This window comes from Raphanus sativus, unplaced genomic scaffold (assembly GCF_000801105.2).
Source record: "Raphanus sativus cultivar WK10039 unplaced genomic scaffold, ASM80110v3 Scaffold0307, whole genome shotgun sequence".
In the NCBI taxonomy this organism is placed as follows: domain Eukaryota; kingdom Viridiplantae; phylum Streptophyta; class Magnoliopsida; order Brassicales; family Brassicaceae; genus Raphanus; species Raphanus sativus.
The window spans coordinates 21,082-38,975 of NW_026615627.1; the positions used below are offsets into that span (position 1 = coordinate 21,082).

Below are 17,894 nucleotides of genomic sequence, written 5' to 3' on the forward strand. Positions count from 1 at the left end.
GACATAGGTAACCAAATCAATTCTCTTAAACCTTTTCACATATCACAATTCGGGATGTTACAGTTTAAGTCAAATCTTTATCTCTCTCTATTTAGACATCAACAACTTAACATAAAACTGATACAAAGATCAGATTTTTTTCATTTCTCTCTCTCTCTTGTTACTTTTAACATACAATACAAGTATATATATCGCATGGTATATATCTAATATATTAAAAAGAAAGTACATTTTGTATTTAGTCCTGAATTGTTTTCAATATTTACCTCTTTATACTATTGGTATTAAACATAGAATTTTGCCTTCGTGTTCGTGATTACTAAACCATATTATAAACCACATGATTTCACTTTTCTACCTATCATTGTTTATAATTACTAAAACATACAATTAGAAAACCATTACTAAACCATAACATTACAATTCCAATTTCCTATATATTGTTGTATAATATTCCTAAAACATAAAAAATCGAATCTAAATTGTTACGTGACCTTGGTTGATCTTCATCTACTGAAACAAATGAGTCAATAGAGACACTCTTACATTGCTTTTCATAATCAAAATGAAACATTAGATTCCATTGTGATAATACATTGGTTACTCTTGGTCTGCAGAATCAAAACCACTATATTACATATGAGCAAGTCCATATCATTGTTGGGTCAATAAAGTCTGAAAAAGAAATATTTAGATCATAAGTTATATCATTATTAATCAAACTTTTTAAATTCAAAATCAACTCTAACTATAAAAATATGATGTTATCACTTTGAATAGTTTAATACAAAATCAAATCTAATAATTTATTAATTTCTTAAACGATTTTACCTTCCAAAATCTATTCTTATATTTAAGCAATCATATGAGAAATCCATGTCATTGTCGGGTTAATAAGTTATATCATTATTAATCGGATTTTTTAAAATTCAAAATCAATTCTAACTAAAACAATACGATGTTATCACTTTGAATAATTTAATTCAAAATCAAATCTGATAATTTATTAATTTCTTAAAGAGTTTTACCTTTCAAAATCTATTCCTATATTTAATCAATCACCATAACAATTATGATATCAATCAAATACCACAAGATTATTTTTTTGTTTTTTATCTTGTAAATCACGTTTAATATATAATCATTATATACCTACATTTGTGTGATGTCGTTAACTTTATTTTGGAAGGCATAGTTCTTTTTTTTAGCTAGACGTTGAAGTCCAAGGCTCTAACTGGTGACCAATAAAAAATAATATGAACAATTCGGAAATGAATGAAGAGGAAAAAAATAATAGGAATATTGTTCCCTATTATTCCTTCCCGGATTTTATGAGGAATATATTGCTCTAACTAGTGACCATTGAATTAGGAATATGAATGATTAGGAAATGAATGAATAGGAATAAAATTAATGGAATTAAAAGGAATATTTATTACTTTTGTTCCATATCAATTTTAATAAGGAATGCTTTTGTTTTATGATTCTTTAAAATTTAAGGAATGATAAGGAATCAGACGTAGCAAAAATTCCCTATAAATGGTGTAATTTTTAAGGAATGAGTGGGAATTGATCATTCCCCTTGGTTCCTTATGTCACAAGTTAGAGCCTTTGATTCTTTAAATTAAAAGGAATGAGAAGGAATACTGAAGAAAAAATATTCCTTATAAATGGTGTCGAATTTAAGGAATGAAGAGGAATTAATTATTTTCATTCTTTATAAATGGTGTCAAGTTTAAGGAATAAAGAGGAATTAGCCATTACCACTCATTCATTTGATCACCAGTTAGAGCCTAAGTTTTTTCTGTTTGTTTTGCGAGAAAAATATATGGGTTTCGAGATTTGGTCTGAGTTTAACGTTTTTTTAAAATATGTACCCAATTAAAAATGATAAAAAAACTGGTCCAATTTAATATATCAATATGGACTCGCTAAATTTAATTACCAGAATTTTGATTTTTTAACCTTTTTAGTTTATATTATTACTGTTTAAAAAACTCTAAAATTATAACTTTAAATCACAAAAGTATTGGTATAATTTTATCAAAAAGCACAATCTAAACTTAATACTCAAATATTTTCAAAGTTTAATGTTTATGTTACCAATTAAAATGAAAAGTTATATAAAAACAAAGAATACATCCTCATTGTTAAACAATGGAAACACTGACCAAGATAAATCAATCTCAAAATAAATAAACTATGAAACAGTAACTCCTTTAACATATAATCATTTATAACATACATTCATACATTCGCGCAGATCTAAATTCTAATATATATTTATATTCTCAGCTAATACTTCACAACAAGTTTCATACTTTTTACTAAAACTAGAGTGTTTTTCCGCGCGAAGCGCGGATAGTTTACTTGAATTTTTGCTGGATAATGATTAATATCTCTAAACTAAAAAATCAGCCCTATGCATCTTTCAGATATTTAGTAAAGTGTACTCTCCCCCTAATCACTGTTTTGGTAGTAATATTTAGTTATCAACTACTTAAGAAATTGACTATCAATATATACAAACAAACAGCAGAGATTGATGTTTTATAAAATTATTTGTTAAAAGTCTATAAATTATTTATTAGAGTCTATATATATTTAATAAAGGTTTATAAAATCATTTTTACAGTTTTCAAAATTTTATAAAACCAATTGAAAATGTATGTTGTACATGTTTTTAATTATATAAATGTACATTTTGAATAATGTATAAATCATATAAAATACATAGATAAATAATGGTGCTTTATATAAAATATATAGATAAATAATGGTCCATTGCTAGCTAGTAGGAAGGGAGACTTAAGTAACTACAGAAAAGTTTGTGAAATTCTAATACACTCATCAGATTATCCAAAGTTGTAAGTAACCATTAAAGTAATTCCAATTGACTCATCTGCTTGCAAATATATTATGTAAAGCCATACTTAAAGGATATTAGAAAAACTTAGCAAAAGCTCAGATTTAAAAACGAAAAGATAAGTTGCACTCCTACACATGAATGCAATCTATTAAATGAGTGATTAATACTCTATTAACCAAGTTAAGCATGTTTTCCTCTCTGTGCTTTGTAACAGCTACTTGTACTGGCGTTTTCTCCATCAGCCAGGTCTCCAGTCTTTGGAGGACTCACCCTAATCACTTGCAGAAAACAGAAGCACTTCGGAAGCAATGGCAAATGGGATTCCAACTGGGATGTTAAAGGTTGCAGGACTAAGGGAGAGACAACTTTCATAGTTGTTATAGCCAGAGTCCTTCTAAGTTTTATTCATAAACTTTCACCTTGAACCTATGTGTTTGACCAATGGTGTCGATCAAAGTTTGTAGAACAGCCATTCATGGTCAGTACCAAGATCCCCATTAGCCTAACATTTTGAAAACAAAATTAGTTAGGTTTATTGAGTTGGGGAGGATGAACAATTTAATAGAAAGCTACCCAAAGTACTTATCAACCAATTCGGAGGCATACTTTCCAGTTAGCTCACGGCCTGAATCCAAGTAACATAATCACAACCCTGTCGTTATTGTCCTAGACAAAGGTCTTAGAAAGATACCACTGCATAAGAGAAAACAAAAATCAAGCCAACATTATTTGAATACTGAGGGTAGACTTCATTACTTTATGACTCTGGTTACGTTTTCATTGCCACATTTAGAGCACATCAATAAAGAAGGGCCTTTTGTTGGCCTTTGTTTTGCAATAGCTGCAAGAAATATGATACCAAGAACAATCATGGTTAACATTAGCAATTGTAACTTTGCTCTCAAAAAGCCTCTTCCAGTTGTCAAAAACACAAAAATTTACATTGTTAAGTGATTTTTTGTGTGGCTTATATACATATTTTATTTTACCTTGGCTGATCCTTGCTTGATATAAGAAAAGATTTTTCCATTTGTCATTGTCTTAGCCTTAGTCACCACCTATACATTCACGTTCTTAGCATATCCGAGTTAGAATTCAACCTGACACAATATGCAAAACAAAAAGGGTTCTAACTTTAGCTGAACATATACTTGTGGCCATACCAAATACAAATGAATAGGATATGAACATGTTGACTCATTAAATACTGACAACTGAAGTAGCCGACTGTGGTTTGGAATCTTTGTCGAAGAAACATGTGATGATGACATTGAGCTGAGGGCAAGGGCCCCTGTTGTTTATGGGTCAGACATCAAAACGTGGAATCAGATGGACAAACTATTTCAAATAATTTATGAAACACTGAATGTTAAGAGAAGCATTGAGCTGGTTAAGCAAACTGAAGAAATATTAACCAACAATACATTTTGGATTCACAGTTGTCACTAAAAGGATGACGGGAGTGGCGGCACTGGCCGTGAACGTTTAGAAAGTTGTTTCTGCCTTTGCAAATGTTGATTCATGGTGGTTAAATTCTATTTGTTTGAGAGCAAGAAACTTAAATATTCAAAGAGAGAAGACATTATTTAAATACATGGAGACAGCTTACTCTTAAGTTTGTAAGTGAATTAGAACACGCCTTGTGTTCGCTAATTTCCATGTCGTCAAGGACGGACGGTGAATGAGCAGTTGTCCATTCAGTAGCTTCATGTAGCCAACAACATCTACACCATTGTTAGAATAAAATTATCAGCTAAATGTCGTATTGGAATTCCATAAGAACTACGCAAGGATAACTAAGTAAACAAAAGATAAGAAATAGCAACTCAGTAAAAAATAAAGCTGCAGATCGTTTCAGAATTTACCGTAGAGGTCTCCCCTGAGTCCACAGTTAGATTCAAAATCCTCATGAACGTGGAACCTGAACAGAATTGTAGTTGAAACATATTGTTAAACAGTGATCAGCAATTCGGTTGAAATTTCTCAAAGCATGTTTTGATCAGAGGAACCTTTGGATCACAGTGCCCTGACTCGTTACTCAATGAGTAATAATATAAGTTTCTCTTTTTTTTATATTGACCATCTATAACAACCATTTTTTTCATTTGGCCTTTTGGTTTCGTTGGATTTTTCGTGGAAAGCATCATTGATTTTTTATTCACATATATTAGCATAGTAAAAATGTGGGCTTTATAGTTTTGTTATAAAAATTATCTATATGTTTATGAAACCGACCTGAAATTATATTTGAGAAGATATATGATTCTGTAAGTAATTAATCTGCATAACCATGATAAATTTTACAACAATAGCGGAGGAAATACTCAAACCTGTTTCTCAATGATGAGCAGCTCTAAGCCAATTAGAGCTACCTTTGGCACTGCTACCTGCCTCCCAGAAATAAATCAAATGGAAGTATAATTTTGACTCCGATGAACGTCTACCTTTCATACCTACCTTTCATATATAATTTTTTAGCTAGACGTTGAAGTCTAAGGCTCTAACTGGTGACCAATAAAAAATAATAGGAACAATTTGAAAATGAATGAAGAGGAAAAAAATAATAGGAATATTGTTCCTTATTATTCCTTCCCGGATTTTATGAGGAATATATTGCTCTAACTAGTGACCATTGAATTAGGAATAGGAATGAGTAGGAAATGAATGAATAGGAATAAAATTAATGGAATTAAAAGGAATATTTATTACTTTTGTTCCATATCAATTTTAATAAGGAAAGTTTTTGTTCTATGATTCTTTAAAATTTAAGGAATGATAAGGAATCAGACGCAGTAAAAATTCCCTATAAATGGTGTAATTTTTAAGGAATGAGTGGGAATTGATCATTCCCCTTAGTTCCTTATGTCACCTGTTAGAGCCTTTGATTCTTTAAATTAAAAGGAATGAGAAGGAATACTGAAGAAAAAATATTCCTTATAAATGGTGTCGAATTTAAGGAATGAAGAAGAATTAATTATTTTCATTCTTTATAAATGGTGTCAAGTTTAAGGAATAAAGAGGAATTAGCCATTAATTACCACTCATTCATTTGATCACCAGAGCCTAAACTTTTCTGTTTGTTTTGTGAGAAAAATATATGGGTTTCGAGATTCGGAATGAGTTTAACGTTTTTTAAAAATATGTACCCAATTAAAAATGATAAAAAAACTGGTCCAATTTAATATATCAATATGGACTCACTAAATTTAATTACCAGAATTTTGATTTTTTAACCTTTTTAGTTTATATTATTACTGTTTAAAAACTCTAAAATTATAACTTTAAATCACAAAAGTATTGGTATAATTTTATAAAAAAGCACAATCTAAACTTAATACTCAAATATTTTCAAAGTTTAATGTTTATGTTACCAATTAAAATGAAAAGTTATATAAAAACAAAGAATACATCCTCATTGTTAAACAATGGAAACACTGACCAAGATAAATCAATCTCAAAATAAATAAACTATGAAACAGTAACTCCTTTAACATATAATCATTTATAACATACATTCATACATTCGCGCAGATCTAAATTCTAATAGATATTTATATCCTCAGCTAATACTTCACAACAAGTTTCATATTTTTACTAAAACTAGAGTATTTTTCCGCGCTTCGCGCGGATAGTTTACTTGAATTTTTGCTGGATAATAATTAATATCTCTAAACTAAAAAATCAGCCCTATGCATCTTTCAGATATTTAGTAAAGTGTACTCTTCCTGTAATCACTGTTTTGGCAGTAATATTTAGTTATCAACTACTTAAGAAATTGATTATCAATATATACAAACAAACAGCAGAGATTGATGTATTTATAAAATTATTTGTTAAAAGTCTATAAATTATTTATTAGAGTCTATATATATTTAATAAAGGTTTATAAAATCAGACGGCTTGCGATGAAATGCAGATATTTTTTTGTAACAGGTTTGACGTGGCGAAATAGCACTTTTTCATTGGCTGATTTTTTGGGGTGACGTGGATATCCTCAATGCTCTAGTTTAAGAGCTTTTAGTATAGTATAGATGTCGTAGTTGCTGTTGCTTTTCTTTATAAAAAAAGTATGTGGTTGCAAACTAATGTCATTTATAGTCCCTCTTGAGGTGAAAAACGTCTGTATGCAATCATTACCATTGGCAGGGTAAATTCATATTTCAAAGATTGTGTTAAAGGACGTAAGTAATAAATATGCGAATTTGAGAGAACCATATTTCCCCAACTTTGAGTTCTAATGTAATATAGATACCAAAGATATGAAAATGTAGATTTATAAACATTTTCTGCTGCAATGCCTGACGATATTGTTAAGCATTCTTATTCATATCTTAGACTGATCTGTTTACATGGCCAGTCTATTATGCATCTTTTTCAAGAACGTAAAACCAATATTACAAACTTCAAGATTCACTTGGGGATGTCAATAATCTCGAAGTGAACACAGCAAAACCAGAAACTACCTTTTTGATTCACTTTGAGATTTTTGCCGCTAGTTCTCTAACAAGCTTAGCAGCGACCATGGCCGTCATCCCGTCCACAGTATCACGCTGCGGGTTAAACTCGACTACATCAGCCCCGACCACGTCTCCTTGAAGATTATGTAAGATGTTAAGAACATCACGGAACGAGAGACCTCCTGGTTCGATGTGTGACACTCCAGGTGCAAACGCCGGATCAAGACAGTCAACATCGATGGAGATGTACACACCCTTCACTCCTTCCCCTAGTTTCTGTACAAACCCATTACAACCAAATCGAACTATAATATTAAAAAACCACAGTTTAACTCAATCCTGTCTAGAATTCAAGGGAGCGATAGAGATACCAGATTTTCCAAAACATCACGATCCCTCGAGAAAGTTCGCATCTCATACTGTTCTACTCCAAACCTCTTGCCTTGTTCTCGTCCTTCCTTGTTTATCGATCTGATCCCAACCTATACAGTAAAGTGTGAGGATCTCCATCTCCTTAGTATTATCTTCCCTAGAGATTGTGATGTACACAGAAACCTACCTGTAAAAGACGCCGAGCATGGCCACCTTCCATGATACGAGCAAAGGAAGACGCATGAGAGTACTTGTTGCCTTCGAAGCAGTCGTATATATCAGGATGCGCATCAAGATGAAGAACGTCCACAGGTCCTCCAAGCTTCTCAGACACCGCTCTAATAACTGGATAAGATATGGAATGGTCTCCACCTAAGACCAGCGGACGCAATGGTTCCTTACACAGCAAACAAAAAAAAAACTCAGTTACTTTGGACTTTTAACTAAAGATGATGGTTAAATATAGATTACCTCTTCCATTACAAGCTTTACAGATTCGCTTATTACATTCATTAGTCTATCATCATCAACACCACAATCTCTGATCTCTTGTACCGGTACATCCCCAACATCAGTTAGAACACGTGGATCCTTTAGCTCCTTCCCTACAACATATTAATCTCATTATACCTAAAATCTTAAACAAAGGAGTGAATATTTTTTTGATACCTTCTTCAGTGGAGGAGTTGGTGCTACCACACCAAATAGCTTCTCTAATTCTTGGAGGAGCAAAGGCAGGACCTTGAAGGAAAGAAGAGTTGTGACCGAGTGGTACACCAAGAAGTGATGTTGAAGCTTTAGCTCCTCCTAAAAGACGCACTAACTCTCCCTACACAAATAATTGATTTGATTATATTTTTGTCCTACTAACTAACAAGACAAAATGAAAGATCGTATGTATGCATACTTTGAGTTTTGCCCTTTCGCGAATGAGAGTTAAGGAAGCATCGATGACACGGTTCTGCCCTTTCTCGATCGAAGAAGCAGAGACGGTCGTGAAGGACGACGAATTGAGTCGCTGTAAGTAGTGAATCCCTCTCTGCCCAATCTTCGACATAGCAAGAATTTGTTCAGATTTTTTTTTAGATCGGATTGTAGTAAACTTCTCGATAGGTGAAAGATTGTTCGAATAGGTGATAAAGTCGGAAAAAGATTGACGAATTACTTCTTGTTTTTATCGCCAGAGATAAAGTGAGGAAGACGAGTGCGTGACGGAACCGTGATCAAATGTCCAAGGGAACGTATATATATCATTAGATAACCAGATATTTTGAATATGTATTAACTGTAGTAAAATACCAAAATATCCTTACAATCATAAAGTAGTTGGTTAGAATATGCATTATATAAATTTGTTATTACCAAAATTACTTTACAGTCATTAATGCTTATCCACGTTTAAGTTCTTTTCAAATTATCAAATCTTTTTTTTTCTTTAGATTATCTTTCCCGTCTTTTCCACATCTACTGAAATAATTCATATCATGTTCGACTGTTCATCACCAAAGTTCTAAAATTTCCTTCATTTTCCTATTTATTGATTTTCCATCTAAAATAAGACTGTGAAGGGTGACTTCAGATTTAATAATATCAGTAGGACGAAATAAAGTGCAATATATTTCAACTGTGGTTCATGCGATTTGCGGGAATAAATATAGTTCTGAAAAAAATAGTGCGGTTTTGAAATAAAAGTAGGAGATTTTGATAGATAAAGTAATATAAAATTACTTATTTAAGATATTTTACCATCAAACTATTTATTTAAATAAATATATTAAACCTTATTTTAAGTACAATAATAAAAATCATACGTTTACAAGAGTTATTGAAAATTAAAATAAAATTATACTTAACAGAAAATAATTATTTGAAAATGTACTCTTATTAGATCTTTTTGTCAATCTTAAACGTTTTTATAATTTTTTTTTGTCATCAATTTAAAACAGACTTCGTAAAAACTCTATAAACCATTCATATAATTCTGAATCCATATGAACAGTGAAATACATTTTGCTTTCTAGCACTTCTTGTCAGGCTGTTCGTCTTAGTATTTAACATTCGTGGTATATGACTGATCTCTGAATGTGTAAAACATCCTTAAAAAATCTTGATGTCGTCTAAATAGTTCGTAAATGTTAGTCATTCCTCTGATGTAAAAACCATCTTCACTAATTGAATACAATCCATTACAAAAGTAACATGATATTGACGTAAGTTCCGCATGCTTTACATGGCCCATATTAGAGATTCTATCTCCGAGTGTAAGGGCGAAAGACTTGCTCTCGTATTCCTTTCTCCTGTTAACCCATCAAAGCCTTCTAGCGTAATGCACAAGTTCTTTCCTGAGAACATCTCTTTATCTTTCCATGATCCATCTGTAGAACACCAACGACCTGGAATTAGAGGTAAACTGAACTCGCCAGTCACTCTCGATTGGGTAGTTCCACTCTTTACTGCGGCATGAGCCTCTTCTCAAAATAAGGATTCAGTCTCTGCCAATTCCATGGTATCTCTAGGATCCACATCAATATTACTGAAAACCTTGTTATTCCATCATTTCCAATTGTACCATAAAATCAATGCGAAATGATGATCTTCCATATACGGAGACACCCTCCAATATAGATAATCTATATTTGTGAACAGTATCTGAGAAGGAAAGAAGTTAGGATTCGATGAAATTTTAGAGAGAGAGCTCAAACCTGCACCGCCGTATGACATTCAAAAAACACATGTTTAATTAATGCCTCGCTGGCTCCACAGCTTTTACACTGGATATCACCTTACATACCTCTGGTCTGTAATTTTTTCCTAACTGATATGCAAGCCGATACTATCTGCCAGAGGAAATGCTTTATTTTTGCTGACAATGAATCTTCCAAGAATAAGCTTTTAATGGGATAACCAGGGGTCCGTACACCAGGAGTGTTTTTTCTCTATCTAGGTAGACCCAATTCCACCTGATAACCTGATTTTACCATATATTTTCCATTAGTGGTAAAATGCCAGTCATCTTGATCAGTCAATCTATGCCTACTGAAAGGTATACTTTCGATAATCTTTGCATCTTTTAGCGCCACCAATGAACTAATTGCCTTACAATTCCAAATGCGCGCTCGTCAAGAACATCTTCAAATCTCTCCTTCAAAAATACCTAGTGTTGTTCCCAATCTTCAATAACATAAGCATCTTGTTCGGATTGCGCAAGAGATTGATGCCACACTGCTGCCATCTGATTGAAGTGGATCGATGCTAATCGTATTCGCAGATCCATCAGAGTATTATCAATTCTGAAGAATTCTTCAACCTTAAACAACCACTCCTTAACATTTATGCCACACTGCTGCCGTCAATGTTAAGGAGATTGATGCCACGCTGCTGCCATCTGATCGAAGTGGATCGATGCTAATCGTACTCGCAGATCCATCAGAGTATTATCAATTCCAAAGAATTTTTCAACCTTAAACAATCACTTCTTAACATTCTCGCTGTTGAATTTGGGAAAATCAACCTTCACCAATCTCATCATCCTAGTGTAAATTGAATGCTTACCAGTACGATGACGATGATGCAGATCGTGCGTTTGAGTTTCACTCATCAAAGGATTCATCGGATTGTTGCCCATCATCAATAAGAAGGTTTTGATCATCTCCCTCACTGTCTCATCAGCTCTCGCGTGACGTTTGTTTTGCATCTCGATCGCCTTCTCCAAAGCTTCAAAATAACTCAATACAGCTCCATCAGTATCATGCGCTGCCGTGCTCTTTATCAACGCCTGAGTTCGCGTTTCCGCCATAGATTCCAAGGTTCGTTTGACTTCTGATACCTTTGATATAGTAAATTCAATCAATATAGATTCCAATACTCGATTCAAAGTCAATACAACAAAGAATCGATCCTACCACGCCAAGAGCTTACAAGTAGAAACAAATCAATAACGATGATAAGACGAACGATACTACTCTCAGAAAGATTAAGAAAAGTTCACTCAATATCTAGATAAAATGAAAATGACTTCTCTCTCTCTGTTTTATTGCTTCTTCCGTTCGTCGTGTAACAAACTCCAACTGATTTATCAACAACTCCTCTCTTCAATCGATATGTGTTACTCTTCGTACTTCTCTTTATTAGCTTACACGTGTCTCTTCTTTTCTATATCATCACCCAACTGTTAAAGGGTGTAAATTAGGATCCTGTTAATTTTTGTTATCCTAATTTCACATTTATATAGGCATTAAGCAATGCATGAGATTTACGCATATTCAAGAAAATAGAATCCAACAATGCATAAAATTATTCGATTTGTCTCGACTGAAATAAAAGCTCTAACTATCCCTAAAACTGAAGTAAAGTGAAAGCGGTATTGTTATTTATCTTTTAATGCATAGGAAAATTGTGTGGGAAGAAATATTCATTAATGTAAGACTATCTACAATGGTTTATTGAATAAAAAGTTTCAATAGTTGAAATATTACAATGGTCTATTGAAAAACAAGTTGAATCCTACATGTATTAAACATGGTTGATAGAATTCAACAATGTTGAATCCATAAAATGGAGCCCACAATAACCACTTGTCATTAAGTTATTGATCACAAAAATTTCTGATTTGTTATTTTTCATCTGAATTATTTGTGATAAATTATCTCATAAATTTTTATTTTTCAAAATTTACTTTTTACATCAAAATGTATCATTTTCAAACTCTATAAATAGAGACTTGATTCATTTGATTTGGACACAGAAAAAACATATATTTGTTTACTATAAATTTTCTATTAGATTTCATTAACTTCTTGTCTTTATATTTCTTTTTTTTTCTAGTTAAATGAATCTAAAATATTGACTATTGTTATTTAATTTTAATCAATAGTTCTAATTTCTAAATATTGCAATTTAATTTTAATCAATAAATTTCAATATGTAATGAAAAAAACATATAATAAAAAAAGCAAAATTGTGAAAGAACAAAATTATAGAAAAGAGAGTTGAATTTTTTTCAACAAACCATTGTAGAATAGGAAAATTGAAACGGTGTTAAATTAGTTGGTAAAATAGAGAAAATATGATATGGAAGATAGATAAGATGATGTGGAGGGTGTTGAAAGTGAAAACTATTGTTGATAGTCTAAGCAGTTGAGAAGTTTATTGTATGGAAACATCTACAACCACAACATACACATTTTATTTTCTTACAAAAAATAATAAACTATCCTTCCTAAATTTAGTAGAATTAGTACGAAAGAATTAGTAAAATTATTTTCTCGTCATATTTTTTTTCATCATGTAAGTAAATGAATTGTACATTGTTGACTAAGATATATATATATATATATATATTGTTAAATTTTATGTAACACTGCAAATACGTGGTGAGACAGTCATCATAATATGTTACAAACTTTTGGAAGAAAACAAAAAATCATTGTATCGCGTTTTATCTGTTAATTAATGTTACTAATGTATGCTTGAGAAGTCTCTAGTACCCATAATGCATGTAAACGAAAATGTTCTATAACTACAACAACTAACGTATACTATCTTCTTACAAACAAAGATTATTTCGATTTTAAGATCCACAAAAAAAAAACTTTTTCTTTCTGTAGAATTGTACGTATACGCAGTTGTTGAATCTGTGGAGGTCATGTATTCTCTACTCAACAAGGACCCGTTTATCCTACAACGCGTCTGTGAATTATATGTCCATACACCACTTCACGAAGCGTTGATTTATGGTAAAGTAGATATGGCGTTGAATTGATGATATTGGCTCCATCATATGCAACTAAGCTAAATACACGTGGGTTTAGTCCTTTGCACCTTATGGTGGAGAATTGTCAAGTCGAGATAGCGATAGAGCTAGTCAATGTTGATCCGAGCTGTTTGTCTTCACGGCAGAGGAGGTATATATGTATAATATAGTTTTACAACAGTTACGTTTCTTTTCGATAGCAAGTTTTAATCTCCAAACAGGTATGACACCACTACATGTAGAACAAAGCAACTGGAGACAATCGTCCACCACCTTTCCTATCATGATCCAAAACCAAAGAAACAACTTCCAGGACAAACCAAACAAGGGGAAGAGGAAACCCACACCGGACTACCGGAGTTGTCACATCCCAACACGACGGCCGCCCAGGAAGATATCATAAACATTTTAAAGTTTCCCTAAACATTTTTTTCAAGAAAAAATTGTTTCTTAATTTTTTTTTTGAGAAGTTTAAAATAAGGGAAATTTTTTTTATGCTTTTGAAGTTTTTTATTTAAATATTTATTTATTATGTATGTAAAAATTAAAATGTATAATTGTCATCTGCTACTTTAATGAAATCTATTATGGTCATTTTGATTTTTGTAAGATAATTAAAAAAAAAATTATACAGAAGCTGGCTCTTGATGTCCAATCGCATGCAAAATCTCTACATTGTGAATCTCTTCACCCATGAGAGGATCGATCTACCTCCTGTGGAGGCACAGCATGGAGTGACAAAGATGGAGCGAACCTTGGATGATGATGTGTTTCGCATCACGAGTCACGACGGAAAGGAGTACAAAGGTATTCGTCGACGATCTCCAGTGCTTTGGATTGATGAGGAAACCAGAGAATATGTTGTGTTATGGGAACTGCGTGGATTGTGCGTAGTTTACTCTGAAAAGGAGATACCTCTTGGAATCAAATTCCTGATACCTCAAACTGCTGTGACATGGTTTACAGGGACTCCAAGCTTTACTTCTTAAGCTTATTTGGTCAGTTCAGAATCTTCGATTTTTCCGGAGAATTTCCACAAGAAACCTTCCAGTGTGGTGTTGTTGTGGAAAGATTTCGGTTAGGTATCCAGCTTCGTCAACGAAGTAATTTCTGGAGCATTGTTGCTACCAAACTTGTAGTCACAGTAACAGGGGAAGTCCTCAAGGTTGAGAAACTGTGGAAATCGAGGTCTGAAACCTGGTCCTTCCGGGTTTTCAAATTCTATTCATCAGGATTCCTGAAGAAACATGATCGGATTTATTCTTTGGGCGACGAGTCAATGCTTTTTGATCAAGGCATCACAGTTCTCGCCAATGACACTGATGGATTCATTAAAAATTCCGTCTACTTCAGTGATAGCCATGGAAACGACGTGCATGGCATCTTTCTTTTTAATCTCGAGACACAGAAAACAGAGCTGTTGCACAAATTTGATTGTTCTTCAGTTCAATTCTCTAGAGCCCGATGGTTCTTACCAAGTTTTAGGCAAACATGAGTGTTCTTAAATATGTTCCTACTCTTCAATGCTATGTTTCTTAGCAACGAATCTCTCAAACTATTTCAGACTCCCACCTCTATTTGGTTCTGCAAAGTTGTCATCACAAGAAACAACTCATAATGCTAGTTGACTTTGGTTTTGTTTTGTTTACGGACCAACCACTATTGAGTTGTCTATGTCCCAGCTACTAATCTTCACCAAACCAAGCAAAGGTTGAAACCATGATTTTGTCAAAGTGAGTCTAGATTGCTGTTGTGAAGTTCAACGCTCCTCCTGATTGAATGCCTTAAGCAACAGCTAAACTACTTGTCATGTGCTATTCGGATGTCGTTCCACTACGGGTTCACGCATTAGCTATTTTTCATGTGTCCTTTGAATGGCTTCCCATTGATGTAAATTTTGACCATCTTCTGGATGTGATAAAAACTAAAAATATGGACGATCACAAATATTGGGAACTCCAAGAGTGAAGTCTGTCAAGAATCCTATAAGTACGAAGGTTTTCTTGTATTCACTAAGGTCAATCAACCAAAGTATATATACATACTGTAGTAAATAATACATAGAATCTAGATAAACTTAAGAGGATGTAAATATATCTGTAACATCCTCTTAAGTTGTTAAGTTGGAGAGTTAAGATCAAGAACTCCCAACTTGGAAAGAAATTCCTGAAACTAGCAGCTCCTGGAGCCTCAGTCAAAACGTCAGCAAGTCTATTATTATAAAGAAAGGTTGTTTCTCTCCTGTTGACACGTCAGATTCCAGGTCAGAAATTCGATCAACATGGAAGCGACACGTCATGTGCCTTTGACGCACCCTTTCATTTATTCGACGTACATTTGGGCTTGAATCGTTTATTTGGTGTGTTTGGGCCTCCGAGATTGTGTCGCCTCACGGCCCTTCAGTTGCAGTAGCCTCTAATCCTAATACAACTGGATCAATGATGAGCAGTTCGGGTCTCCTCTTCATGCGGCGGCGATCCGATGACCTCTGCACTTCTTCTCACGACCTGACACGGCGTGATTAATAACTCACTCATAAATCCAATTTATTGGCTCCACCACGATGTCTTCAAATCATCCTTTCGATCTTGGAGACGGTGACATGATCTGTACAAAAGTTTTAACCCATTTCCTCTTCCTATTTCTTATATCTCATACTGATTAATCAGGGGGGGGGGGAACATGACGTGATTCAGAAGGTGGTGGAGGAGGAGCAGCGTCGTCGTGGCGGCGATTCGTGTTGTGGAGAAGCGAGAGATTGGTTTGAGGAGAGGGAAGGTGAGAGGTTGAACAGAGTGAGATCGGATAGTGGGAAGAGACTGGAGAGAGATGGTTGGTGGCGGAGATCTCGATGAGATACCGCGGAGGAGAAACAGGCATGAGGGATGGTGGTGGAAGAATGAAGCGGTGGTGGAGAGAGAGAGAGAGTGAAGTGTGAAGCTCTCCATCGCCGGAGACTAGAGAGATGTACGAAGTTTTTTAGTTTTCTTGGTCAGTGACTGTGTGTCTGTTCTATGGCCGAAGAGCTATGGATGAGTCGTGGATGTGAAGAAGACAATTAAATTATTAAACCTAATCTAAAAAGTCTTCGGTTCTTTTTTTAACCGACTTAACATAATTAAATTATAATTGGGCTTAGTGCAACTCCAAGATTAACGTTTGCGGTCCAGAATACAAACGTAAACACAGCCCATATGTATTAAAGTAGTACAATAATTTTATTTGTGAAGTTAAAAAATGTTTTTAAAATAGGCATTACGATAAATGATTGCATTAATTTTTTAATTGGAAAACAGAATTTAAGATGATGGAACAAATATGTGTTATCGAAAATAAGTACCCTAATGTCTGCAATGGTTTGGACTTTGGATGACTTTCATGGTTATTATCTTGGTGCAAATAAAACTTATGAACTTCTTGATTTGTTTATAATACCAGAGGCAAATGCTTGCATGTGTGTTTCATATCAATGATGAGACAATCTGAGTCGATTTAGTTTTAATTCATTTTTTTAATTCACAAAATTTTAAAATAAGTTATTTGGTTAAAATATTTTTCATTAAAAATGAAATTTCAAAATTTTATTAAAACAATCTACATATTCTGCTTGACCAAAAATTAACAAAATAAGAGTTCATTTTTTTCAAAAAAAATTAGTAATTTATATTTTAATAATAAATGTAGATATATACATAATATTATTGAAATAAAGTAAAATGATAGAAATAAATATAAATATAAAAAAATATCCCGTGGGTAACCCGGGACAATCCTAGAGCTAATATTTGCGGATCATTTTCTGCACTGTACAATTATGATATAATCAAACTTAAGAAAAAATTACTTAAGAAAAATCCCGGACGTAGAAAATTATAAGAATAATACAAATGTAAAATAATTATATAATAAAAATGAAATTTATTCGCTATCTAGATAAATATATGATTTTTAATAAAAATAATGAAAATGAATAATAAATATATTAGAATAATTTTCACAAATTGAGATGAAACTAAATATTATTTTTCCAAACATCCCGCCCGTAGGGCGGGCCAATCCTAGTTTAGTATGTTTAAAAACGTGTTTGGTAACAATGGAGCCTCCACCTCTCAAAAACGTGTTTGGTAACAATGGAGCCTTCACCTCTCATATCAAATGACAATTGTTCTGCTTGATACGCTCGTGAAATAATTGATTAACCACTAGATAGATAGCATATAAAGTGATTTGCACATTCTAAGTCAATCGTTAATATACCTCATCTTCAAACACCTTAACATATGTCGTGGATCAATGAAGTCAAATTAGTCAATCGTTTCACCTCCTAAGTCATCAAAAAGTTCCCACAAAGGTACACCTCTTCTAAGTTTAACTATAAGTTCATTTTTTTAACAACTCGGAGTAAAATCAGGAGCCAGGGGATATATCTCCTAAACAAATATCC

The 17,894-nt window shown here is 33.1% G+C and overlaps 1 protein-coding gene, 1 long non-coding RNA gene and 1 pseudogene across 6 annotated transcripts; 1 reads left to right on the top strand and 2 right to left on the bottom strand.

Moving 5' to 3' along the window:
• Positions 1 to 2,872: 2,872 nt before the first annotated feature.
• Positions 2,873 to 5,307, bottom strand: LOC108845845 (uncharacterized). 5 transcript variants are annotated; one of them, XR_001948546.2, is made up of 9 exons: positions 5,200 to 5,301; positions 4,735 to 4,790; positions 4,479 to 4,593; positions 4,294 to 4,404; positions 4,082 to 4,160; positions 3,859 to 3,969; positions 3,626 to 3,710; positions 3,476 to 3,562; positions 2,873 to 3,371 (listed from the first exon to the last, which is right to left on the bottom strand). It is a non-coding gene; the product is annotated as an uncharacterized LOC108845845 (long non-coding RNA). The 5 variants fall into 5 exon arrangements; XR_008939913.1 differs by having other exon boundaries at positions 4,294 to 4,593; positions 5,200 to 5,307; XR_001948549.2 differs by having other exon boundaries at positions 3,460 to 3,562; positions 4,294 to 4,593.
• A 1,818-nt stretch (positions 5,308 to 7,125) lies between these two features.
• LOC130501838 (arginase 1, mitochondrial) lies at positions 7,126 to 8,905 on the bottom strand. Its single transcript, XM_056996661.1, has 6 exons — positions 8,606 to 8,905; positions 8,368 to 8,527; positions 8,170 to 8,303; positions 7,886 to 8,095; positions 7,698 to 7,808; positions 7,126 to 7,602 (listed from the first exon to the last, which is right to left on the bottom strand). Exons 1-6 carry the CDS (start codon positions 8,753 to 8,755, stop codon positions 7,342 to 7,344), a joined length of 1,026 nt encoding a protein of 341 aa, XP_056852641.1. The 5' UTR covers positions 8,756 to 8,905; the 3' UTR covers positions 7,126 to 7,341.
• A 4,553-nt stretch (positions 8,906 to 13,458) lies between these two features.
• Positions 13,459 to 14,945, top strand: LOC108845017 (probable F-box protein At4g22165; annotated as a pseudogene).
• The last annotated feature ends 2,949 nt before the right edge of the window (positions 14,946 to 17,894 follow it).